We start from the raw sequence: 27745 nt of genomic DNA on the forward strand, positions 1-27745 counted from the left end.
CTATTTATATAGTTGTGAGCATCTATGTAATTAAAACTACTTTAAAGAAAAATAACATCTGGCATAATAGAAATAACAATGAGGAATTGCTAGAAACATGGTAGTCATTTTGAAAGGTAATTTGCAACATACCAAATGATATGTAAGCCTTCATCTCTTGTGGATGCTTCATTGAAATTTTGTAGATAGTTTCAACATGCTACAGCATAACTCTGATAGTCAAAGGGAAACACTATAGAATTGCCCAGCTCAAATGCCATCGCTCCTCAAACCTGGGTCACAGTGAGGTTATATTTAAATGTGGAATCTTAAAATATATCTTCTTATCATAGTTTGTAATAAGATCCATAGCATGGCTTTTACTGTGGATATGATTAAGTTGTCTAATCATTGACAGTGACCATGGAACTTATGAATTTAGAACTCATATACGACTGATCTAGGCCTGCACAGATGATCACACATGTATCCATGTTGCAAAAACAATATGAAAACAAACTTCTGGAGACTCCTGACAAAGTTGTCAGCAAGAATATTAAAAATCTGGGTATGTTGAGAGTTCTTAAAAGACCATACAATGCTTAATTTAAAAAGAAATTAATTAAAAAGATAGGAGGGCACTATTAGAGATGTGAAGTGATATTAAACAGTGGCATACAGATACATTTTGCCAAATCATTGATCACTGTATATCCCACAGAGAAAACCCTGAGAATCAAGATGCTGAAAAGTAGAGAAAAAAGAAGGAAGGACCCAAGCAGTGACCCAAGGGGTCTTACTAAAAAGAGAAGTGATACCCAAACAGACACCTGGAAGCTGGATATGTAAAAATCAAGGACAAGTGAATTGTTGACTAAGGAGAAAACATATTTCCTGAATATGTTCCTTTGCTACTGATATAAAGAACACTTTATTTATTTATTTATTTATTTATTTATTTATTTACTTATTTACTTATTTACTTATTTATTCATAATGCTCAAGAGACAAAGCCTCGGACCTTATTCATGATGGATGTGTCTTTCAGACTTCAAAATTGATCATCAAGGACTTTTACAACTGTACTGAATTTTGGTTTCTTTATTATATGTTTAATGTACCTATTCTCACCAAAACCCCCATTTATACCCACAGAACTTCTTAACCCAAAAGATCACTGGCTAAAGTCAAGCAACTTGATCAAGAGAAAAGACTTACAGAGATTCACTGCTGCCTTTTTATTTCCACCAGGCTCCAGGGTTTGAGCATGAGGGGAATTGAGAGTTGGGTTCAATCTATTTTTCTGTGACTATATATAGTTTTGCAATCATGTTGAATAAAGTATTTCTTGTATTTTAATAATTATACTGGCTAATCTTATGCCAATTGTACACATGTTAGAGTCTCTGAAAGGAGGTAACTTCAATTGTGAAACTGCCTCCATAAAATCAGGCTGTAGACAATTGTTAGTGAAGCTAGGTTAAGATGTTTTTGATACTGACTCGGATGTACAAAATCTTAGGAAACAATCTGAAGTCCAGAAAAGCACATTCTTCATAGTTAAGGTGAGGATTTTTGAGGTCAGGGAACAAAAACAATGGCAGCACTTGCTGAAGTGAGCCTCAATGTGGCCAGACTGGTCATGATTAATTTCTTGTATCATTTTTGCCCTCAGCTTCCTGATTTTATTTAATAAAAATTTCTGGTGACTAGATATGCATTCTGAGGATGTAAAGTAGATGTGATAGATTGCTTTTATATAAAAGTTTAGATTTGTGATTTTTTTAAACAATCTAATAGGATTACTTCATAAGATAAATTGCAAAATAATTAATTCTTTCTGTGTAACAATTTGCTTCCTGCCAGAAGGAGAAACTGGCTGAGAAATCTACCTTCCTGGCTCACATTTTCTTAATCTATGACATGTTGCTTAGTTATGAGTATACATGGGTTCTTGGGGATTGTAGTACAAATAATTCATGTTTTTCCCTTACTAGTTTACAAATAGAGACACAGTATATGTTTATTTTATTTGGCCTTGACAATTACTGGGGGGTCACCCACAATCTACTCTTCTAACTGCAGGCCAGGCTACCCTCTCAGTGGTGTACTTGATACTTGGTGTTTTTCCTGGCCATGTGCTCATGGTTTCTCTCCCCTCATGACAGCTCTCTCCTCCTTCTCCTTCTTCCTCTTTCCTCTCTTCCTCCCACCAGGTCACTCCTAACTCACTTACCTCTAATCCCTCCAGTAATTGTCTGTAGATGATTTTGTTTAACCAAGGATCAAGGTTCTTCCCATAACAAAAGCTTGTAGACTCATAAGACTAAACCTTCTGGTATAGAATTTAGCACTACAATACATAGCAATAGACCAAATATTAACATGGAATAATTTTTTTTTACCTGTACTACATTATGTTTTTTTTTTATGTGAAGGCATTAGGGATCATACTGTTTTTTCATAGTCATTCAATAGAAGAAAAATAAATTTAATTATGTTATAATTTTATATTGCTTCAAGGATTTTGCTGGGATATATAAACTATGAAAAAAATTAAATGTTTTGGACCTTGTTCTATCCACCAACTGTGTGTATATGTGTATGTATGTGTATATGTGTGTATACGTATGAGTTTATGTGTACCTGTATACCAGTGTATATGTATACATATGTACATGTATACATATGTGTTATGTATATATATGTATATTGTGCATATGTGTACATTTACCTGTCTCATGTGTACATGTGTACTCATGTCCCTGTGTACATGTATACATGTGTATATATGTGTATATATGTATATGTGTATACATGTGTATATATGAAATACAAGGAACCTGCTTATTGGAGCTTGGCTCCATATATTCAATGTTTGAATGTATTATGAATGTATGTATGCATGTATATATGTATTTGTGTGTGTGAGGTTATTGAAGCCTGCTTTGTTTCATCCATTTAGTGTGTGTATTTTGTGCATGATTTTTTTTTCCTTTTTTTCTCACTGGCCCCTAAAAGTTAAATGAGTTCTGAGTTTCTCACTGAACACATGGAGTTCCAAACCCAATGAATCAAGCTTTGTTTCCTCAGAGGAAAACCTGCTGAGAGATTCCTCTAACCACTGGTTGCAATTAGCAGCAGCCACCATTGCCTGGTATCAGCAAGACCTCCTTGAGCCCTTCTAATGCTACCACTCCCCCATAAGCTACCAATAGCACTAACCCTGATCACTAATGTCACATCTCTCTACCTGCCTCAGCTAATGATCATGTTCATAAATATTCTCCTACATTATATAGAAAAGGCAAAAAAATTTATTTAAGTAAACATTCCTAAATCTTTAAATCATTATTTAAAAAAATAGATATCATATTTCAAAGAATTTGCATGAACCAGTGACAATGTAGTGCTAGCCTTTAGTAATCTCTCTACAAAGGGTCTCATAAATTGATATTGTAAAATTTCAAAGAAAATTCTTTTATTTACTACATCTGCCTAGTTACTACCAGAGAAAGGATTGACGTTTTGGATATGAAAATCAAGCACACCTTGAACTATCAGGTCAATGAATGTAGTTAAGAAAGAAATAAAGGAAGGAAGGAAGGAAGGAAGGAAGGAAGGAAGGAAGGAAGGAAGGAAGACATTTACAGTTAAATAACAATAAATTCATTCTTAACCCTAAGTAAATACTGGCGAGATCCTACAAATGAGACAAAAACAAAACAAAACAAAAACAAACAAACAAACAATTTGGAGGCCTGCCCATTTGGCACTTGTCAATGTTATTCTCCTTCTTAGATGCATTTCTACTTAAACACTTCCTGGAAAAGTATATGCCATAACTTGAAATACTTCTGACATGCTGAGATAGGAAGTGTGGAGTTGGAAACCTCTATCTTTTTCTTATGGTTTTCTCATTCTCTGCCCACCCTAAGCTTTGGACAGTTATTTACAATATAGTTCCCTAATTTGTTTTGCTTTGTTTGTTTGTGTGTGTAGCAGGTACTTGTCTACTTCTCATCAATTTGAGAAAATGTTATTAGTTTAAGTTGGCCTATAATCTCCTGCCCTATATGATAACAAAATATGTCTCTGGGTATTTCATCTTTACAAGTCAGAATGTCTAAGTTGAATAAAACAAATGTCAGCTCACACTGACACAAATGGGGGGAAAAAGGAACACTTATTCATCCATTGTAGGTGGGAGTGAAAACTTGTACAATCACAGTGGAAATTAGTCTAGTAGTTCCTCAGGAAATTGGGAATAGATCTATCTCAATCTCATTATAGAATTATTGGGCATATACACAAAGAACTCTATATCTTACTACTGCTTAGCCATAACTTAAATGTTTGGAAATAAATTTTTGATACTTCTAAGTCCTGAAACAACCTGACTACTTAATTTCTCAAAATTTTATCTCTTATGAGAAAAGGTGATATATTTATGACTGTGGAAATGGCTATGACTGATCCAACCAGGAGTGGGATGAAAAGGGTTGGCTCCCCTCCTTTTATAGTCTAGGATCTATGTAAAAATGTATTTTTCTTTTTTTATTACATAGTTTTACCTGGGCAGAATATGTACTTAGACTCATAAAAGGAACATCTCCATTTAGAAAACATCAAGAGAGCCACATTTTGTCAAACCATCAATTAATACATATAATCTCAGGGGCCCTGTAATCATTGCCATTACCCAGATGATTTAAACCACATGACAATATATCAGGTATTGGAATAAGGTGATGTGCCTAGGATAAAGCTTTTGGGTAGTAGAGAATTTTTAGCACCATGTAAGTCTTCTATAATGTTAATTTGGGATGCTCTTAGTCACAATGAATTTTGTCAATCACTAGGTTAACAGTCTAGTTAGCTCTTATCCCAATATACAATGGGAACCAGGGCTCTAAGCATAACCCGACAATCCTGGCTAATTTGTGGCTGGCTATAGTTAAAATTCAAGAAGGAATATGTGTTGCTAGTCTGTATCATGCTACCTACCATCTTCTGTGTGTGTGTTCTAGGACTGAGGTTCTGGGTGTGGATCATATCTCTATCTATACTCACATCCATAGGTAAAAACACAAGAAGCAGGAGAAGGCAGAGGTACAGGAAATAGAATGGATCAAACCTAAGAATACTTTAATTTTTATGACTCCATAGTCTGGAGAATAGTCAATTTGGCACTGCCATCCATGCCTTCTGTTCTCTTGATCAGAGTGTCATGAATCTATGGTGTAATGCCAGCTATGATTATGGCCATAGAAGGGTCCTTTGAAAGTTGGTTCTAGTGTCCCTTTGTTTAACAACTTGATCCAGATATTATCACTGGGCTTGGATGGGGTAAGCTGATGGTAGACATAGAGTTTGTGTTTCTTGCATAGTTTAAGGAATAGCCTTTATGCAGGAATAGAGGACCTGAATTGACTTCAGAAAGGAATTAGGAAGTTTTGCCAACTGCATGTCTCTGAGCTGACAACAATGGGGAAGATTTTCCGAACATAAATTTATAAGGACTAAATCCTTCCCTATATGGAGTGACAGTAGGCAGTTCATTGTTGAGCCCTACTGCTTCAGAGAGCTCAGATAAGGAGACCAGTTCTTGAAAAACTTTTCAGCTACTATTTGAGCAGTTTCTGTCCACATGGAAAATGCTTCTACACATTTGGAAAACGTGTCTATAAAAACTAGTAAATATCTTATCCTTACCTAGCAAGCTGGATCAAAGTGAAGTCATTTTATCTGTGATGTCTCTGTGGTGTTGATCTTTCACTCAAACTCTTACCAGGGTAAGGGATCTCTGTTTTGTATTCACTTGTTCACAACCTGGTATCTGGTTGTGGCATCTCATGTCAGGCTGTCCAATCTAATTATGATATACCTTGTTGTGAGCAACTCAGAATGTTTCGTAGATCCCAGTTGAGTAGGTCAATTACAAGAGTAATTGGGTAATGACCTTAGTCTCTAGTGTTGTCCATCAGCCCATGGGCTTGCCCTGTTCATTTATTCCACCAACATCGAATCATGGTATACCATAATAGTATCAATAGGTGCCACTAGCCTTAGGTCCATTTGACCGATAGCCAGGTCAACAACTCAGTTACACACGGCAAGGGAGTCATTCTTTTTGATAATCTGGGCAGTGGAGGATAGCAATTTATAGAAAGCCAAACAACCTTAGAGGACCAAAATTATGTTTTGGGTTTTTTTATTTTAATTTTAATGTTTCGCTATGGTAAAAAGCTCTCTTTTTAGTAAACCATAATTTGGACACACTGAATAGTAAAAGCCTATCCATGTTAATGGTTATTGACCTTTTCCCAATCTAAAAACCTTGATAAGATCAACCAGTTATTTACCGTTGGTTGAGGTACCTGTCTTCAGCCCAAATTCTTTCAGTTAAAGTAACAAATGCAGATCTACCTACCTGGTTTCATCTTTTCACCTATTGACTGACATGAATGAGCAAGTGTAGGCCACCACCAAGGAAGAGGTTACCAGGCCTGATGACAGTGAGTTTCTAAAACCACACTATTGGTTAGTCCAGGAGTAGGGTCTGGTACTGGATCATGCCAGCATTAGACTGGCATCTTATGGCATCATAGCTTTTTTTGTTTTATGGAACCCAGTTGTGTGGACAAATACGTTACAGGGCATTTTCATGGCCCTAAAGTTTGAGCTATAACTTCTTTTGTAATGCTGATGTTTATGGAAAATATGTGAAAAGGTTTTAAAATATCTGGAAGTGCTAGAACAGTAACCAAAGTCAGAACTGTTTTTAAAGCCTCAAATGTGCTTTGTTTATTCCCAGTCCAGATTAGAAGATGTATGTACTTTTTGACCTCATGTATACAGAGAGGCTTTGCTATTCCTGTAAAACTTGGAATCCAGAGGCAGGAATAATCAACTCTCAGTTCTTTGCATCGATTTATGATAGACAGCAGAAATCCTACTCTGAGATAGGCTCCTTTTTCCTCCCCTCCTATAGTAGTCAAAATCTATATCCTCTGATGTATAAATCCAGACTTAGCTGACATGTGGTTGCCGACACTCTGTAACCATTTCAATGTTCCTTTAACGGCCATCATATAAAATTTATTTTAGTTTTAGAGATTAAGAAGGGATCATTTATGTTTTATAATATGATTCTGGGAAATCTATGATGTGAGGTCAGGAAGTCAGAATTTAGTGTCTCATTAAACAGAGTTGGAGGATTTTAAAATCTTTTGGGCATCGTGATCCAGGTGAGTTGCCTACTATATGGCCTCTGTGTTTGTCCATTTAAAAGCAAAGATGGGTTGACTCAACTCTTCCAAAGCTAGACTGTAAAATGTGTAGCTTAAGATGAAGACAGTCTATACATGATTTACTTGGAGAATCAGACTCACGGGAATCTAAGTTCTAAGTCTCTTTATAGACAGGGGAGGTTTATGGCTGGGTGATTGTTATGGCACAAAGATGCCTATCTGTCCAAAACAGGTAATATGGACTGAAATTTGCAGTTTTCTTTCCAAGATCTTTGGGTATTGTTTAATCTGGATTTGGATAGCTGAGTGGGTTACTTGAACAATTATAAGAACTGCTTGTCATGTCTCTTCTGAGTGGTTGATTTCTTTCTATACCTTGAGAATATTTGTTGACAATCTGAGACATAGTACAACTGCATCCTTTGATTTGGGGGAGGGAATTTAGATTGTAGCTTTATGGCTTTATGGGATAAGGATTCCAGTATGGTTAAGATGTTCATATCAATACAAAATACATTAGGTACATCTACAAGGTTTCTCCAATCCCAATAATTGTAACATTTTCCAAAGTCAGTAATGTTCCTTCTGAATCTCAAAACACCCTTAAATATGATTACCTTTAAAATTAACTGTTTATTCATATATTTTCTATAGACTGTAATTCAGAATAACCATTCCCATTACAAAAGTAGAAATAGAATGAAAACATTGAAAGAGAAACATTGAAAGAAAATTCAAAACAACAAGACAACAAATACCTTAGCCTTCAACTATATTTCTATATCTGAAGCATTTCACTGGCATTTTTTGAAGTTCATGAGGCTTGGGTATTTCCACTTCTCCATACCTGCTACTTGCAGAAAAGATGGCCTCTCTGGGCTGGCTTCACACTGTAGCTAGAGGTTTCCTAGGCATATATCTCATGGTCATGGCATGTCCAGTGTCCTAGAGTCTCCACTGTAACTTTTGCTTTATCTTCACAGCTTCCTGCTGAGTCCTCCCAGGACCACCATGAAAGAATGCAATTCTGACACTCATTGCTTGAATTTGTTGACTTTTTTGAATGTTGGTGTAATCTCCCACTGTCCAAAATTGACATTTTTTTTTTGCATGCTAGCAATGTCAGCCTCAAGTGGTTGATGTAGTGGCCTGTTGGGTGGTAGTGTGGGTTCTGTATCTGTCCCCCCAAGGGGCTAGGGCCATGGCTCAGAGAGGCAGAGGTGGGGGAATTTGACTATGTTCACTCCATGCCTGCACTAGGTGGATAGGGCTATGTGAAGCCACGGGACTCTGCTCAGGGTGGAAGAACATAGTCTGAGGTCCCATGTAGAGCCAGAGCTCTTTGGGTTGGTTGTCCCTGGGCCAAAGGGAGGCCAGAAATGGTTGGTTCTCACATCCTTGGGTTCTCAGGCGCTGCACAGCTGGGAGGCTGTTGAAGGGTCATCGAAGTCGGGGTATATAGGCTAGGTTGGCCCTCAACTGAAGAGGAGAGGAGGAGGAGGAGGTCTAGCTGCTTCTTGCAGGGATGAAAGTCTTGGTAGCAGCAACTAGCTAGGTTGGGTCACTGCTACATTGGATTGTTTGCTTGGGTTGCTGGATCTCCATGGCTGAGAAGTTAGAGAGGTCATCAGTGGGAGATTATATAGTGGCTTGGTATTTAAAAATCTTCTCTACTGTTCCCCATGGTGGGTTCCAAAGATGAAAAATAGGCTATGGTCTTAAGATATTTATTGTCATGGTGGAAAATGGCAGGCCTGAGGTTAAATACCTTTTGCGGGAAGAAGGTCTAGGAAGTAATGTTTAATTGGTTACACCTTCTGGCCTTTAGGTATCTCATTAATATGGAGATCTGTCTTGAGGCTCTGTGGTCTGTAATCATGCCTTCCATCCTAATGGGGGCTTTGTCATATGTGTCTGGAGGACCCCACTCTATCGAGGTCTTTTGCCTTGTGTCAGGAGCCTGGAGTCTGAGAGAATGGTGAAATGCATGACATCCCTTAGAATCACCTGTGGTCTCTGGGGATTTCTAGCTAGTGCTCAACCAGAAACCATGCTGTCCTTTCACGGTCCTACAGTGTAACTACTCTGTCAATTGGAGATAGAATCTGGCCTCAACTATGACAGAAAAAAAGTGGCCTCTGTGTGTCTTAGAATCTGAAAGAATATTTGCTAGATGGTTGTTTAGAGCAGAGAATCTTATAGTAGCATTCTTAGTGCCATTAACCTCATTTTCATTAAATCAGAATGTGTATAATGTACAACCTTTGATAAATAGGGTTTTACTTTCTGGCATCTTTCCTACTAAAACACTGCAAAGTGTGTTATTTTTCTTAGTTGGTCAGACTCTGTATTTCAGATTCAAATAGTGGTGTGAGACCTACTTCAACATCTAATATTCATGTGTAAATGAGGATATCAAATGTAATATTCCTACCTCTTCAGATTTTATGGATAGGGAGGACAGCATTGTGAAATATTTTGTATTTTTTTAAAAAATATTTGAGTATGATTAATTTTTTTCATGTAAAGATTGTAGTTTCTGAAATTACTCTTTTTTATTGAATATTTTCTTTATTTACATTTCAAAGGTTATCTCCTTTCAAGTTTCCCCCTGGAAATGCCCTATCAACCCCTCTCCCCCTTCTTCTATGACCTTGTTCCCCCACTTACCCACACATTCATGCCTCCCCAGCCTTAAACTCCCTTACACAGGGGCATTGAGCCTACAGAAGACCAAGGGCCTCTACTCCCATTGATGTCCAACAAGGTTATCCTCTTCTACATATGCAGCTGGAGCCATGCGTCCCTCCATATGTACTCCTTGGTTGGTGGTTTAATCCCTGGGAGCTCCGAGGAGTCTGGTTGGTTGATATCATTGTTCTTCCTATGGGGAGGCAAACCCCTTCAGCTCCTTTACTTCTTTCTCTAACTCCTCCATTGGGGGCCAGTGCTCTGAGACCTCATAAAATTGCAAAACTTCTGTAAGGCAAAGGACACAATCAATAGGACAAACTGGCAACCAAAAGATTGGGAAACTATCTTTACCAATCCTACAACTGATAAAGGGCTAATACCCAATATATACAAAGAACTCAAGAAGTTAGACTCCAGAGAATCAAATATTAATATTTAATAATTTATATTAAAATTTAAAAATTAATATAAAAATGAGATATATAGCTAAACAAAGAATGCTCAACTGAGGAATACAGAATGGCCGAGAAGCACCTAAAGAAATGTTCAACATGCTTAGTCATCAGGAGAATGCAAATCAAAACAACTCTGAGATTCCACTTCAGATTAGTTAGAATGGCTAAGATCAAAACCTCAGGTGACAGCAGATGCTGGTGAGGATGTGGAGAAAGTGGAACACTTCTCCATTATTGGTGGGATTGCAACCTGGTACAACCAGTCTGGAAATCAGTCTGGCAGTTTCTCAGACAATTTGACAAAGTTTTACCTGAGGACCCAGCTATACCACTCCTGGACATAGATCCAAAAGAATCTTCAACACATATCAAGGACACATGCTCTACTATGTTCATAGCAGCCTTATTTATAATAGCCAGAAACCAGAAAGAAGACAGATGTCCTTCAACAGAGGAATGGATACAGAAAATGTGATACATTTACACAGTGGAATATGACTCAGCTAGTAAAAACAATGACTTCATGAAATGCTTAGGCAAAAGGATGGAACTAGAAAATATCATCCTGAATGAGGTAACCCAATCACAAAAGAATATACATGGTATGCACTCACTAATAAGTGGATATTAGTCCAAAAGCTTGGAATACCTAAGTACAAGTTACAGACCACATGAAGTTCAACAATAAGGAAGGCCTAAGTGTGAGTTCTTTGGTCCTTTTTAGAAGGGGGAACAAAATACTCACAGAAGCAAATAAGGAGACAAAGTGTGAAGTAGAGATTGAAGGGAATGCCATCCAAAGACTGTCCCACCTGGGGATCCATCCCATATACAGTCACCACACACACACACACACACACACACACACCATTGTGGATGCCAAGAAATTCATGCTGACAGGAGCCTGTTACAGCTGTCTCATGAGAGGCTCTGCCAGAGAATGACAAATACAGGAGCAGATGCTTGCAGTCAACCATTGGACATGTGTTAACCATTTCTGTTAAAACTCAGAAAAGAAATTTAAAGACTTAAGCATACTTTTTACAAGTATATGAAACTCAAAAGTGTCATTTGAATTTGAATAGTAGTTTAAATACCACATGTCACTACTGGTCTCCTTGTTATAATAGTTAATAGTCCTTTTTTCAGTGCTTAGGAATCAAATTTAATGGGGGGTGGGGGGAGGTGGAGGTTAAAGACCATGATTGTCATTCTGTTCTTTTAGTGTCTCTTATAGCTTAACATATTCTGAAGAGGACTGGGTGGGAGGTGTGTCGGTGGGAGAGGGGAGACATAGAGAGAGATTTACTATCTGCTTGGTGTGAGATGTTAAAACCACACAGGATACTGTCCTGAGCTTCCTGCAGGTACAGACACATACTTGAGATGATGGACATTATCTCTGTGCTTCCAGCAGTGTTTCATTCTCTCCATCATCATCCCAATAATTTCAGGTGACTCGGGTGACACATATACTGTTACTGTAACCTGTGTTTATTCCTGGATTTTAATTAGGCCTTTTTTTTTTACCAGTTCTCTGGAAATGATCACCTACCTAAATTCCCTGCAGGAATTTTGTCTAATTAATGGCTCTGTGTTCTCAGAGCCTTTGTACTCAAGAGGATTTCCACATTCACGATAAAAGAGAACAAGAACAGTAAAATTTTACAGACAAGACTTGCATTTTTAGTCATTATAGAATGAACATCTATACGTATTTGATCTGGAAGGCTTCATTCTCATATTTTTTTTAAAGTTCAATTTTATTTTTGAATGATGAACCGTGCTGTGGTAAGTGTTCTGTGATCATGGATATTACCCCGACCTTCCAGTCTTATTTATAGTGGAATTTCGCAGCAATTCCTTGCTTCAATCAGTTTGAAAAGTTTAGGGGAAAAAAAGGGAATTCCAGTTACAAGTACTGAATATTTGAGAAAAATGTATGCTTTTCACCTGAGAAACAGTAGTTTCATTAAGAAAATGTGTGACAAAGCAACCATTACTTGAAGAGAAAAATAATCACAGAAAAATCTTGTTATTTTATGGAAGATTTATTTCAAGTATACCAACAACATCCTGATGTTGGTAGACTAAATTGTCACACATAAAATTAAAAAAACCTGATCATTGTGTTTCAGTGCCACCTAATTAATACATTGTACATACAACATGTTTTTATGTGTTCAATATTTAAAATATGTGCACGGCTCTATGTAAACGAATTTGAAAAAAGGATATAAGAAAGGATTAAAACCTTTATTATATAACATATAATATATTGATATTATATTTTACATTTATTCTATATTTAATAATGGTAATATTTTTGTGCATGTATTACATAGAAGATGCTTATGTATCTAGTGAAAAAGTTCTTGCAAACTCTTGAAAACATTTTAAAAGAGTTATTTTTTAATTGGTTTACTAAAACTATAATATAATTATATTATTTCTCTCTTTTTTTCTCCCTTCATTCCCTCTCAAATCCCTCTCCTCTTGTTCAAAAATTTTTATATACTTTTTATTAATTGACGTTACATCTCAATATATATATACATATTTATTCATAAATAGATATGTGTGGATGTTTTCACTGCATGGACATGTGCATACTACCTGCATAAAGTGTTTTTATAGAAAGGTAGAAGAGAGTGTTGGTTCTTCTAGAGCTGGGGTTATTGACAGCTGTAAACTGCCATGCTGGTGCTGGAATCTGAATTCAGTTCTGCATAATTCATGAGCTACCTATCTATTTTCTTTACTAGTGTTTGTTACAAATTTTCTGTGACTAAATTTTGAAGGCTTTCCTTGGTGTGTTTTGATGTTTTCATTTTACTAGAAATATATTTTTAATATATTGGTATCGTATATAGTTCATTTTTAAAGAGATATATTATGCTTAATGTATCAAAATATGGAATAATTCTAAAAAAAAAAAAACCCCACTTACCTGGTAAATAAAATATTCTTTCTTGTTAATCTTGACTTTATAAATTCCATTTCAACATTACATGCTTTCAACAGAAAACAAAGACTAAGACCCTTTAATAGTTTAAAATCAAAATAACAAATCGAGGTATACTAATAAAACTATTTATAAAGATTAAACAATTTATCATTCATAACCATTAAATGGTCAGCCTTATAAATGAGTGAAATCTGTGTTCATATCTCACAGATTTGTCAAATTTACAATTAGAGATAGAAACTTTTCTGATTATTAAGGTGTCTCTATTTCATTATAGGAAATGTTAGCATATTATATGCCTTCCACAGGACTCTTTCCCCTGGGCTTATGAAGAACTTGTCATGTTTATTAAAAAAGAGATATGTGTCTTGTGTAATCAGTGTTTCTTCATCATTTCTTGATACAAATGATGTTAAATCAGGACTCTTAAATGTTTTTAAGTATTTTAATTGTTTGAATAAAGAAACTATATTAAATGAATGTGTATTTGTATATCAGTCCTAAAACGTCCAGACATGAATATTCAATTTTGGGATACACATTCAATACCTCAGAATGCAACAAACTTATTTACATGTTTGATAGGAAGTAAAATAGCACCAGCTTATTTTCAAAATAAATATTTAATTTTGACATCATAAGCTATAATATTTAAATTTATTAATGCTTACTAGTTTTTAAAGGACTTAGAAGTTTTAAATTCATTGTCCAGTACCAAATATTCATCCCTAAAAAGCAACACCTAGAAATATATAGAACAAACAAGGTTATTTAGGAATATTTTGTATATACATAAATATTTAAGCATACAATAACAACTAGAAAAAAGAGGTCATGGATTTGAATAAGAGCAAGGAGGCACTTCTGGGAGGACATGGAGGGAGAAAAGGTAAGGGAGAAATGTAAGTATAATCTTAAAACAAAAATAAAAACAAGCAAATAATCAACAACCACAAACTGAACAGAAGCCCAATGAGGTAATGCAAGTGCCTTAATTTTACATATTTTTTTTTCGGTGAAATTAGCTCCTTTCATTTTTGTGGCTTCAATTTTGGTTATTCCTCCAATTAATTATTAATTAAAATACTACTACACTATCACTCCCTTTCTTTTTGTCCCTCTTGCTACTTCTACTTTCTCTCCCTCAACACCATAGCATGTATTACAAAAATGATGTCCTCTTTTTCTTTGATTGTTTTTGTTAAATGCATAAATATGCACATTATATAAATACAACAGAAGAGCCCACATATTTTGTTGATTCTTTGTTTCTGTGTAATCTGGTTTCTGGACTGACCTCTTTGTCCAAGGTTAATAATGAGGGGGGCTCATCTTTTAGAGTAACAAACTGCCCTGTTCTCAATAATCATTAGTTGCTGTGATGTCATTTTAATATCTCTTTTTATAATTTTATTCATATAACACCTTTTCAATTATTTTGTATTAGCTTATTGGTTCTACAATATTTTTCTAAACTCCATCTTGTGTTTCGTCTCTAACAATTTTTCATATCTTGCTTATTTGGGTTTAATATGTGATTTTGCTTTTAATTTCTTGATATAAAAAGCTTTATTCAAATGTTTACTATTTTCATCTGAAATTAATATTAATTAATATTAATCTTTTTGAATATTAATATTTATGAAAAGTTATTTGCAGACTACAATAATTGTCATACTGTACCCCACTGACTTGATACATATTTTTAAATAGAGATTATCTTTTTATTGCTTATTTTAATTATTTACATTCCAAATGTCCCCCTTCCCGGTTTCCCCTCCGCAAACCCCCTATTCCACTCCACCCTCCTCACTGACTTTATGAGGTTGTTCCCCAACCAACCTACCCACCCACCTACTTCAGCCTCACCGCGCTAGCATCCCCCTATGCTTTGGCATTGAGCTTCCACAGGACCAAGGGCCCTCCCTTACACTGATGCCAGAGAAGACAATCCCTTCTACATGTGAAGCTGGAACAATGGGCCCCTTCATGTATACTCTTTGGTTGGTGGTTTAGTTCATGTGAGCTCTGAGGGTCCAGTTAGTTAATATAGTAGTTCGTTCTATGAGGTTGCAGTCCCCTTCAGCTCCTTCAGTCCTTCCCCTAACTCTTCCTTTGGGGTCCCAGTGCTAAGTCCTATGATTGGCTGTGAGCATCCGCCTCTGTATTGGTCAGACTCTGGAAGAGCCTCTGTTAGCAAGCATTTCTTGACTTCAGCAATAGTGTCTGGGTTTGGTATCTGCAGATGGGATGGATACCCTGGTGGGACAGTCTCTGGATGCCCTTCCCTTCAGTCTCTGCTCCAACCTTTGTTTATACATTATCTTTGGACAGCAACCATTTTGGATTAAAATTTTTGAAATGGGTGGGTTGATATAATTTTGAAGTTTTCTTTGATTTCTTCTTTAATGTATTTTAAAGATACAATTTGTAGGTATTCATGATTTTTTCCTTTTTAATAATTGAATTTTAGTTCATTTTGAAGTTGAAAAAAAGGAATTTGGGGTTATTTGTTTTGTCCTTTAACATATTAAGACTTGCATGTAATGTACTCATTGCTTCGTTCCATATAATATTTTTCAGGACTATCAGTGCTTCTGCCAAATTTTGTTGGCATGAATATGCCCATTAGTTATATTTAATGAAAGAACTGATAATCTTATTGTTGGAGAATACCTGGTACACATTTCTCTTGATACTTTCGAGGTAAGTTTTCCATATATTTATGTTAGATCTGTTTGGTACATGATGTTCTCTCCTATGATTTTGAAAATTGATTTATAATATGAAAATTGAAGGCTGAGTATTAAAATCTTTTTAATTTTTCTATTGTGTGTATTTAAAATCTGTCAGCTTTCTTTTATATTGAGATACTCCGAGGCTAAAAGCATAGATGTCTGTAATTGGAATTGTAATTGATCCCTTTCAGTGCCTTTTTATTTTGTAATGATCTTTGACTTGAGTTATAGCATTTTAACATAAGTTTGGTACTGTTTGGAGCAATTGTGTGAGATGTTCAAAACAGAATAATCTAATGAACATACTCAAGCTTCTATTGAACACAAACCTCAGCTGCAGTAGAATTGTTTTCTTGTAGATGTGAGGTCATACAACATTGAAAAGACCTCATGCAATACGACTTTTTACATTTTTTGTATAATATATTGTGTTTTAACTTCAACATTGTTTTTATATTTAAAATATGTAAATAGTAAGAATTTTAAAATCTCTAGATAAATATTGACAATTTTAAATATGCATATAAGAGATATTTTGTAAAATTCTAGGGACTCAATCACCTTTCACATTTCAACACAATACTATCCCTTACTTCCCCCAAAAGACACACAAATGATGTTGTATAATTGTTGGGGGCTGACTTTTAGCAGAAAGTGGCTATCAGCTTTGCAGCCATCTTGAGCCATATACCCTGACATGAGATTTAAATTACAATAGCCTACAACAGCTGAGAACACTCCGATAATCTTGGTTTAGATACCTTGAGATTAAAGGTGTGTGAGATTAAAGGTGTGTGACTTAATAGTATACTTAGAAGTATAGAGATCAGAGTTAGAGACAAGACCTAAGGGCATGATTAAAGGTGTAACTTAGAGGCGTGGCTTAGAAGTGAGACATATAAAAGGCAGAGACAGAACAGATCAGAATTGAGACGATAGAAGACAGAACCAGAGATCAGAGAATATAGACTGAGATCAGAGACTATAGAGGGATCATCAGAGACGAATCTCAGACATTAGGTAGAATCTGCTGTCACTCTCGCTCTTGCTGAAGCCCGACCTGCAGACCGGAGCAGCAGCTTGGGCCGGGATACAGTGGCTGCCCAAACGTGGGTTGGCCCGGGCCTCAACATTTTGCCTGGGCTGCAACATTTATTTTGGCCGCCCCAACTTGGGGCTAGTGCGGTCCCCAACACTATTTTGTTGCCTGAACGTGGGGCAGCAAGAACGAGAGACCCAGTGAAGGACTTTATTGGAAGAAGGATCTGTTGATTGTCCCAGGAATCTGCCTTGTTGAGAAAGGTAAGGAAATGGGACAAGAGATTAGTCAACCTGAATCCAACTCTCTGTTTTGGTTTGCTTTGAGAAAGGTAATGAAAATGGGACAAGAAATTAGTCAGCCTGAATTCAGCTCTCTGTTTTGGTTTTGTTGTTTGCTGCTCACATGTGTTAATTTTCTGCTTTTGTTCTTGAATGCTGTCTTTTTTGTTCAAAATAAAAGGAAGCATAAGTTAGAATCCAAAATACAACCAAAGGTTGTTGACAATTTGTCAGAGCCAGATTGTGCTGACCAAGAGAAAGAGGAAGTCAAATTTTATGACGCTCTCTCCTTCAGAGAGAGGACCTGGTAGCCCAGTGTGGGCTCTCAGGTGTCCTATAAAGAATTTACACTTTCTCCTCAGAATTAATTGTTGGCACTGTAAAAACAAATCAGCTGCTTCTGAGGAATGCTTTATTTGTGCAGCAGTTTCTAGCAGAGGGATAGACTGAGCTATATATGAGCTATCTGTATAAATATTAATAGTTTGATTTGGAAATGCTTGAAACACCGCAATAACAGCATGTAATTCAACCAATTAAGCTGATACAGATGATGTAGCAAAAGAGATTACTTGATCCTTAAAGGCATAAGCAGCTGTTCCTGATGAGGAACCATCAGTGAAAACTAGCAATGCTTCCTTGATAGGTTCATGTGCAGTACGAGATGGAAAAACAAATTCATGATGATTACAAAACTGAACCAATTTATCTGGTGGATAATGATTATCTATTTGACCAGCAAATGAAGCACATGCAATAGGCCAGACTTCAGAATTCTGCATAAGCCAATCAACCTGATGCCTTGTATAGGGTTGTACTATGATATCAGGATCTTTTCCAAAATATTTTTGACTGTTATCTCTGCCTAACATAATCATATCTGCTACAGCTGCATAGTATGGATTAAGAACTTTCTTGGGGGATGAGGAAAGATGAACCCATAATATGGGTGCAGTTTGCCAAAAAACTGCAGTAGGAGTTAATTTTGTGTTAAAAATAAGAAAATATAAAGGCTTAGAATAATTAATATGAGTTACAAATTGAGATGAAATAGCATTTTCTACCTTCTGTAAGGCTTTTCTACCCTCCTCCATTAGAGCCCTGCCAGATTTAGGGTCAGGATCTCCCTTGAGAATATCAAATAGAGGCTTCAATTCTCCTGTTGTAAGTTTCAAATATGGTCGTAGCCAATTAATATCTCCCAATAGTTTTTGAAAATCATTAAGTGTCTTAAGGGAATCAGTCCTCAGTGTGGCTTTACTATTAATAATACGTGGACCATTAATCTGAAATCCTAAATAGGTATATGGGTCTTGTAATTGCACCTTTTCTGGTGCTATTTGTAACCCTGCAGTCTGTAAAGCTGTTCTAAGATCATCAAAGCACTGGAGTACTTGTTTTCCATCTTTTCCAGCTATCAAAATATCATCCATGAAGTGAATCATGTAGATTGCTTCCACATAGTTCTAACACCCTCTATGGCAGAAGCCACAAACTTTTGGCACAAGGTAGGACTGTTAGCCATACCCTGAGGCAAGACCTTCCATTGATATCTTTTCATAGGTTCCCTAAAGTTTATAGAGGGAACACTGAAAGCAAAACATTTTCTATCATTAGGATGCAAGGGGATAGTAAAAAAAACAGTCTTTTAAATCTGTAACTATTTTATAATAACCTAAAGGTATGGCCACCGGTGTGGGCAGCCCAGGTTGTAAGGCTCCCATTTTAATCATGGTTGCATTAACAGCCCTCAAGTCTTGCAACAATCTCCACTTTCCTGACTTTTTCCTAATGACAAATATTGGGGTGTTCCAGGGAGAGTTACTCTCTTCTAAATGTCCTGCCTGTAATTGCTCCTGCACTAGCAACTGGGCAGCTTGTAATTTTTCGGTGGTTAGGGACCACTGATCCACCCAGACGGGCGAGTCCCCTTTCCAGGTGATGGGATCCGCACAACGTCCTAGGGGTGCAGCTGAATCAGTAGCCCCCATCAAAAATACCCCAAGCCTCTTCTTTCATTGTTACCAACAACCTCAGTAGGGTGAATAATTCCATTTTCATCTTTTCCTAATCCTTTGCCTGAGGAAGGCTCAGAGTTTACCATTTGAGCCATGATTATTTCATTAGGGGTGCACATAATCAATCCCAACTGGGATAACAGATCTCTGCCCTAGAGATTAATGGGAAGGCCTGAGATGACATAGGGTTGTATATTTCCTGTATTTCCTTCTTTATCTTTCCACGTTAGCACCTTAGAGCTTTGTAGTGGATTTTGACTTTGGCCAATACCCCTTAAATTGGTTAAGGTTGGGGTCAGAGGCCAGGTAGCAGGCCAATCACTTTGTTTTAGGATAGTCACATCAGCTTCTGTGTCAACCAAGCCTTGAAATGTCTTTCCATCTAGCCAAATTGTCATCATGGGCTTTTGTTTAACTATAGGCTGTACCCAGTATGCATCAGAGGAACCAAAGCCTTGATCCCCTCTTTTAGGATTCTTATATTTGTGATTAGTAGGGTACAATGGAAGTAACAATAGTTGAGCTATCCTCTTTCCTGTAGGAATGGTGACTATGTTTTGAATTGCCTGTGCCATTACTTTAATCTCACCCTGATAATCATTATCTATAACTCCAGGGAAAATTTGTAGTCCCTGCATAGTAGCACTGCTTCTTCCCACTATCAGGCCAAACACATTTGGGTAAAGCGGTCCAAACACTCCAGTGGGTAAGGCCTGAGGTTACATTTCTGGGGTTAATACTGTGTGGGTGGCAGAACTGAGGTCTAGTCCTGCGCTTCCTGGTGTTGCTCGACTAAGTTCAGAAAGGGATTGGTGTTCGCTGGTAGGACACTGACTGCTCCATAAGCCTGTTTTGGCTTGCGTCGGTTCAGGGCCTGGAGCTGGCCCCTGTTCCCGTTTCCCTGATTATGGGAAAGGGTTTTACCTTGTGTGTCTTGTTTAGACCTACAATCACTAGCCCAATGCCTTCCAAGTTTGCAAATTGGGCAGAGCCCAGGCTGTTTTCTGGGCTGTCTCTGGCTTAACTCATTTTCTACTTTGCAATCTCTTGCAAAGTGTCCAGGCTTACCACATTTAAAACATGCCTTTCTGTCTTTACTTGCCAAAAAATCTCTTACTGATTTTCCTTGCATAGCAGCCGCCATAGCTAAGCCCTGTTGGTAAGAGGGACCTATGTCAGAACAAAGTCTGATGTACCCCATAAGGTCTGTCTTTTTCCTATAAGGTCTAATGGCTGCTTGGCAGGCAGGATTAGCATTTTCATATGCAAGTTGTTTCACATAATCTACACCTGCCTCTGCATTACCAAAAATCCTTCCTGCTGTTGTCATTAATCTATGAACAAAGTCAGAAAATCGCTCATCAGGCCCTTGCCTGACTGTTGTTAAAGATGCACCAGGGTCTCCCTTTACCGGAAGTTTACGCCAAGCCTTCATGGCTGCATTTTGAATTTGAGCAAATAAACCTGAGTCATATTGCATCTGGTTATCACTAGAAGCAAATTGCCCTTCTCCTACTAAGGAGTCAAAGGACCAACCATTACCTGCCTGAATATTTCTCCTAGCTGTTTCTTTGCAATTCTCATGATACTCTGATTTCCAAATTAAATAGTCTCCACCAGTAAGAACTGCTCTCGCTAACGTATTCCAATCACTAGGAGTTAGCCACTCCTCTGCGGCAGAGTCTAAAATTGCAAGAGTAAAAGGAGCAGTGGCACCATATTGAGACACTGCATTTTTTAATTCCTTAATAATTTGAAAATTAAAACCTGTGTGATGTCTCCAAGCAACTCCTTGATTGTCTCTAGTCTCGGATACAGGGAAAGCCTCAGCCTTTCTCTACTCTGGCTGATCTGTGGCTAATCTTAAACTAGGTGATAGGGACTGCCTTTGGATTCCTGGTTGAGGAATGCAAGGAGCCAGGGGATTTTCACAGTTTACCTCTTGAGACATCTTTCCTGTCTTTAATTTTTGTAGCTGATTAATTAAGTCCTGATACTCTTTTTCTAACTCTATTTGTTGTTTAAGAACAGATATTTTTTCCTGTAACTCCCTAATGGGATCTATAACCACCATCTCCATTGGGGTAGCACTTGGAGGTGGAGACACATAGGGAGGGGGCATTTCAGCATCATAAAATTTGACTTCCTCTTTCTCTTGGTCAGCACAATCTGGCTCTGACAAATTGTCAACAACCTTTGGTTGTATTTTGGATTCTAACTTATGCTTCCTTTTATTTTGAACAAAAAAGACAGCATTCAAGAACAAAAGCAGAAAATTAACACATGTGAGCAGCAAACAACAAAACCAAAACAGAGAGCTGAATTCAGGCTGACTAATTTCTTGTCCCATTTTCATTACCTTTCTCAAAGCAAACCAAAACAGAGAGTTGGATTCAGGTTGACTAATCTCTTGTCCCATTTCCTTACCTTTCTCAACAAGGCAGATTCCTGGGACAATCAACAGATCCTTCTTCCAATAAAGTCCTTCACTGGGTCTCTCGTTCTTGCTGCCCCACGTTGGGTGCCAAAATAATGTTGAGGACCGCACTAGTTCCACGTTGGGGTGGCCAAAAAATGTCTTGGCCTGAGCAAAATATTGAGGCCCGGGCCGACCCACGTTTGGGCAGCCACTGTATCCCGGCCCAAGCTGCTGCTCCGGTCTGCAGGTCGGGGGTTCAGCAAGAGCGAGGGTGACAAGCAGATTCTACCTAATGTCTGAGATTCGTCTCTGATGATCCCTCTATAGTCTCTGATCTCAGTCTATATTCTCTGATCTCTGGTTCTGTCTTCTATCGTCTCAATTCTGATCTGTTCTGTCTCTGCCTTTTATATGTCTCACTTCTAAGCCACGCCTCTAAGTTACACCTTTAATCATGCCCTTAGGTCTTGTCTCTAACTCTGATCTCTATACTTCTAAGTATACTATTAAGTCACACACCTTTAATCTCACACACCTTTAATCTCAAGATATCTAAACCAAGATTATCAGAGTGTTCTCAGCTGTTGTAGGCTATTTTAATCCAAGTCTCATGTCAGGGTATATGGCTCAAGATGGCTGCAAAGCTGATAGCCGCTTTCTGCTAAAAGTCGGCCCCCAACATATAATATTTTCTGATATTCTTATTATTGACCATTATAGGTGATTAACCTTCCTTTTTCTGCAGTCTACAGCAGCCATAATGAAAAAAAAAACCCAAAAAACAATGGATGCTGTTTCCTTATCTGATTTCCAATTATTTTTTGAAAATTGAAAATTCAGTCAGAAATTTGTTACATGTCACACACATTAATTATGGTTTACATTTAATTTTATCACTCACTTTACTCTGGTTCAGGGCTCTTAAAGAATATCTGTCAAATATAGTACCGATATACTGAACTATTCAGTGGATTCCATACTAATATATTTGGACGAATATGGTTTTCTTTCTGCAACTTGATATAACAGTTTAATGCCATCTTTGCAATTAAATAAATTTTTCAGAGAAGCATTATAAGCGGGTAATGCTCACTAGCTACTGTCACTAAGTAAAATTTTTTTTTTGTTTTGTTTTGTTTTGTTTTTGGGTTTGTTTGTGTGTTTGTTTGTTTTGTTTTTCAAGACACGGTTTCTCTGTGTAGCCCTGGCTGTCCTGGAACTCACTTTGTAGACCAGGCTGGCCTTGAACTCAGAAATCTGCCTGCCTCTGCCTCCCAAGTGCTGGGATTAAAGGCGTGCGCCACCACTGCCCGGCAAGTAATATTTTCTTTAACTTTTCTTCATTTCATGCTCTTAGAGTTTTGAAGCTTCCGAAATAAGACATTTGATACATCTGACTCAAGAAAGAAGAAAATCTAACTATGGCTACCTCACCACTTACCATCACTTTTTTTACTTGCTTCCTGTGTATTTAATGGCTGTTTTGTTCAACTATTTTTAGGCTATTTTGCTTCAAATTGATGTTTTCTATTTAGGTATTATCTTTGATAGTTTCCATGAGGATTTGAGAAAACTTGTTACATTATCTTATTAAATGCAGATTGTGATTATCTTTAATTTTACACACTTATAATTCTGCACATTAACACCCCTATATTAACTATAAATTAATTTTAGAACTGACATTTGTTTATTGGGCTTTATTCAGGGAATATGAGAGTATGTGATCACTACTGGGAGCATATGGTCTGACATTTCATAATGCAATTAACATCAGTCAAGCTTAGATACTGACTCCAAAGAACAGAAAAGGTTGAGTTTTAGGTATAAAATGTCTAGGCACCAGCTAGCCAGAATATATTACAGTGTAACTGAGGATATATATATATATATATAATATATATATATATTATATATATATGCATACATATATATATATGTGTGTGTGTGTGTGTGTGTACACACATACACACACACACACACACACACACACACGCTGTTTATAAACCAAAGAGTTGGTTTTAAGGAATTGAGATTAAGATCTAAGGCACTGGTGATTTTCAGTAAAAATGTTGCTTCCTCATGAAGAAAAAGTGTACCTCAAACATGTTATGTTAAACTGTGCCTGAGTTTCCAGGCAAATGGCCTGTTATGAAGGTTTCAGGTATTCTAAAAACTGAGATTTTTTTCAACTCCACCTTCTTCCATGTTCATCTTTCTCTCTTTCCCAATCATTCCCATTATGTCCATGTCTCTCACTGTTACTCTATTTTTTTCCTTATCACTCATTACATATATACATATGAATGTATATATGAAAATAAAAATAGAATATGACTGTATATCATATGCAAATAAATATTGATTATAAATATACAACCATGATTTTAAAAATACTTTACACATGTTAAATATCTTTGGGTGTTCCTAATTGATATATACAGTTTATCTGGGAAAGGAAAATATCCCATATTAATCAACTTAATAGTTATTAAGTTAATAGGCTTATGAGAGAGTTATTATTATAAAAATAACTATAAGTGCTTATCATCATACCATAAAACTATACAGACACACACTAATATGTGTATTACAAACTAAGCATGTTTAAAAATGGTATGCAAACCAAGAAAACATCATTTATATTACACACATATGGCCAATTTTAAAAAACAGAGTTTTAAGGTACATGCTAGTAATCTTTCAATTATTTTAAGTCATTCTCTGTCCTACTTTTTTTTTTTTTTCAGAAAACTTTCAGTTTGGAATATGGGCAATTCCACTCTAGTGACTGAGTTCTACCTGGAGGTTTTTGCTGAGACTTGGGAGCTCAGGATCCTACTCAGTGTGCTGTTTCTGCTGGTGTATCTGGGCAGCCTGCTAGGGAATATTATCATCATCATTGTTACTACAGTTGACCTGACCCTGAATACACCCATGTATTTCTTCCTCAGGAATCTGTCCATATTAGACATGTGCTACATTTCCATCACTGTCCCCAGTACCTGTGTTAACTCTCTCACTGACCACAGGAATATTTCTGTGGCTGGGTGTGCAGCACAGATCTTTTTATTCTTATTTTGTGCATGCGTAGAGATTCTTTTTCTCACCATCATGGCCCAGGACCGCTATGTGGCCATCTGCAAGCCTCTTCTTTATCCTGTAATCATGAACCACCAGTTCTGTGTTCAGATGACACTGGCTTCCCTACTTAGCTCTCTTATTCTTGCAACTGTGCACACTTTCAAAACTTTTCAGCTGTCCTTCTGTCACTCTAATGTGATCCCTCAGTTCTTCTGTGATCTGCCTGCTTTGCTGAGGCTTTCTTGCTCTGACACCTTTAACAACAAACTCTTAATACTTTTGTCTGACATTGGACTCAGTGGTAGTTGCTTTGTTTTTATTGCTATATCATATGTTCGCATATTATCAACTGTATTGAAGATTCCCATCAAAGGAGAGAGGGGGAAAGCCTTTTCCACCTGTGTTCCTCACATTGTTGTTGTTTCTGTCTTTCTTAGTTCTGCTGCCTATGTGTATCTAAGACCTCCAGTAGAAACTTTTGAAGTAATTCAGGAAATGATTATTTCTGTGTTTTATACCATGGTTCCACCATTCTTAAACCCTATCATCTACAGTCTTAGAAACAAACAGATAAAGGAGGCTGTGAGGAAAGTTACATTGCAAGTTTTTTCCCATATTTGAATATAAAATGAACCTTTATTTCTCTTGGTACTTCAGAGGAAAAGAACTGATAAAATAAAGAAAATTATGTACAAATAGACAAGCACACATAAGTGTGTACACACGCAATCACATATAAACACTCATACCACAACATTTTCTTCCCTTCACTAAATAGAGTTTTTCACATATTTCCTGATTATAGTTACCCCTTTCTCCCCTTCTCCTTGTTTCCCTCATTTGTCCTTCCACCCAGATCATCTCATTTCTATCTCTCATTCTAAAACAAACAGGCTTCTAATTGTTAGTAAAATTAAATCAAATAAAGTGTTAGAAGATATAAAAAAAAATAGTAATCAGAATAGCGCAAACAAATGAAAAAGACCCCAAGAAAAGGCACACACACAAAACACACATACACACACAAACCAAAAAAATAAAAAACAAACAAACAAAACAACAACAACAAAACCAAGATACATATGTTGTGGTAGTTTGAATAAAAATGGAGCCTATAGCCTTCATTAGGGCATAATGACTTGGAGTATGAGTTCCTTTATTGGAGGAGATGTAAATTATGGGATGGGCTTTGAGGTCTAAGAAGCTCAATCCTGAGCATTGTATCACTGTCACTTCCTGCTGCCTGTGGATCCAGTTATACTATCCTTAGCTACCGATCAAGGACTGTGTCTGCCTACATGATATTATGCTTTCCACCATAAGGATAATGACCTTATCCTCTGAGTTGTAATCCAGCCAATTAAATAGTCATGGTGTATTTTCACAGCAATAAAACCATAACTAAGTCATCGATTCTTTGTGATTTTTGATTTGTTTCTACTTTATTTATTTCAATCCAAGTTGATATTTTTGGCCATCTACTCATTTTTGTGTGTGATTTTTTTCTATTGCTTCTAGAGCTTTCTGGTGTGCTGTTAATAATTAACACTAGTATGAGATCTCCAGTTTTGTTTTGTTTTGTTTTTATATGTACTTAGTAGTATGTCCCTGCTTCCTAGAGATGCCTTAAATGATGAGGATAATAAAAACCAAAACAAACAAACAAACAAACAAACAAAACATGGAGTCTCTTTATGTTGGCCAACAACTGCTGTGCCTGCGGCCTTCCTTGGAATATGGTTGATATATCAAGTGATACTCTGTTATTCTATTAGAGTGTTCCTTTCCTTTTTTCAGGAGGTATCAATAGCATGTGGCTCCTTGGTTAGAGGTGGAACTTTTTAACCTATTTCCCTTCAGTTCTGGGATTTGTTTGCATCGACCCTGTGCAGGTCCTTTGCATCCTAATAAAATTTGATATTTTTGTCTTATTCATCCTTTTGTTTGTTTTAATTCTTGGTTTTGGTATTACTTTTTATTTTGTGAGAAAGCGTATGCATGAAGTTGGTTAGGTACAAAGATGAGGAAGATCTGGGAGGATAGAGATTGTCAGAATAGTGACTACATGGTTATATATATATACATAAATATATGTATATATATAACATATATACATATATTTACTTTAGAGATGACCATAATTCAAAGTATCAATATTTTCTTTTGTCTCTCCTTGTTCAACGGCACTGTGATTTTTTTTTCTTCAATTCTGAGTAAATGTGACATTTATTCAAGTCAGTGTCGTGCCACAAGGAAATCTAATAAACTACAGTATAAATCAAAGGCAAATAGAAAAAAAATGAGCACAGCAAAATACAAAAGTATGATGTTAATAAATATATATTGATATAGGTAAATAGATAGAATAATGGTATAGATAAATGACAGAGATGTATTTAAGAAATGTAATGAATATAGTCATATATGTTGTATTTTGAAGAAAAAAGAAATGATGGAAAAAATTCAAGACAGTGATTATCTTTGACAGAAAAATTGCAATTTTTCAGAAGTCCATGAGTTTCTTTCCTGATACAATTACTAAGACAACAAATATTAATTAATTATTAGTTGATCATGTATATTTTGCACAGGTTTTATAAAATCTAAGTTTTCTTAAGAATAAATACTTATGCAATAAATAATGCAGAGTGATGCCATTTATTAGAAGAGTGAATAGATCATAACTCATCAGCTAGCATGCCTAAAGTGATCCAAGCCTTTGATGGCTAGGGCAGCTTCTAGCTCATGGGTAGATCAGCCTTGAGGACTGTCACAGATGTGTTCCATAATAAAGTGATACTTGTCTATATTGAAATG

At 36.6% G+C, this 27745-nt stretch overlaps 1 protein-coding gene across 1 annotated transcript; it reads left to right on the plus strand.

The window, feature by feature from the left end:
- Positions 1 to 12058: 12058 nt before the first annotated feature.
- Positions 12059 to 26337, plus strand: LOC117724529 (olfactory receptor 14C36-like). Its single transcript, XM_034524404.2, has 3 exons — positions 12059 to 12172; positions 15933 to 16055; positions 24595 to 26337. Exons 2-3 carry the CDS (start codon positions 15991 to 15993, stop codon positions 25547 to 25549), a joined length of 1020 nt encoding a protein of 339 aa, XP_034380295.2. The 5' UTR covers positions 12059 to 12172; positions 15933 to 15990; the 3' UTR covers positions 25550 to 26337.
- Positions 26338 to 27745: the final 1408 nt, after the last annotated feature.

This window comes from Arvicanthis niloticus, chromosome 1, assembly GCF_011762505.2.
Source record: "Arvicanthis niloticus isolate mArvNil1 chromosome 1, mArvNil1.pat.X, whole genome shotgun sequence".
In the NCBI taxonomy this organism is placed as follows: Eukaryota; Metazoa; Chordata; class Mammalia; order Rodentia; family Muridae; genus Arvicanthis; species Arvicanthis niloticus.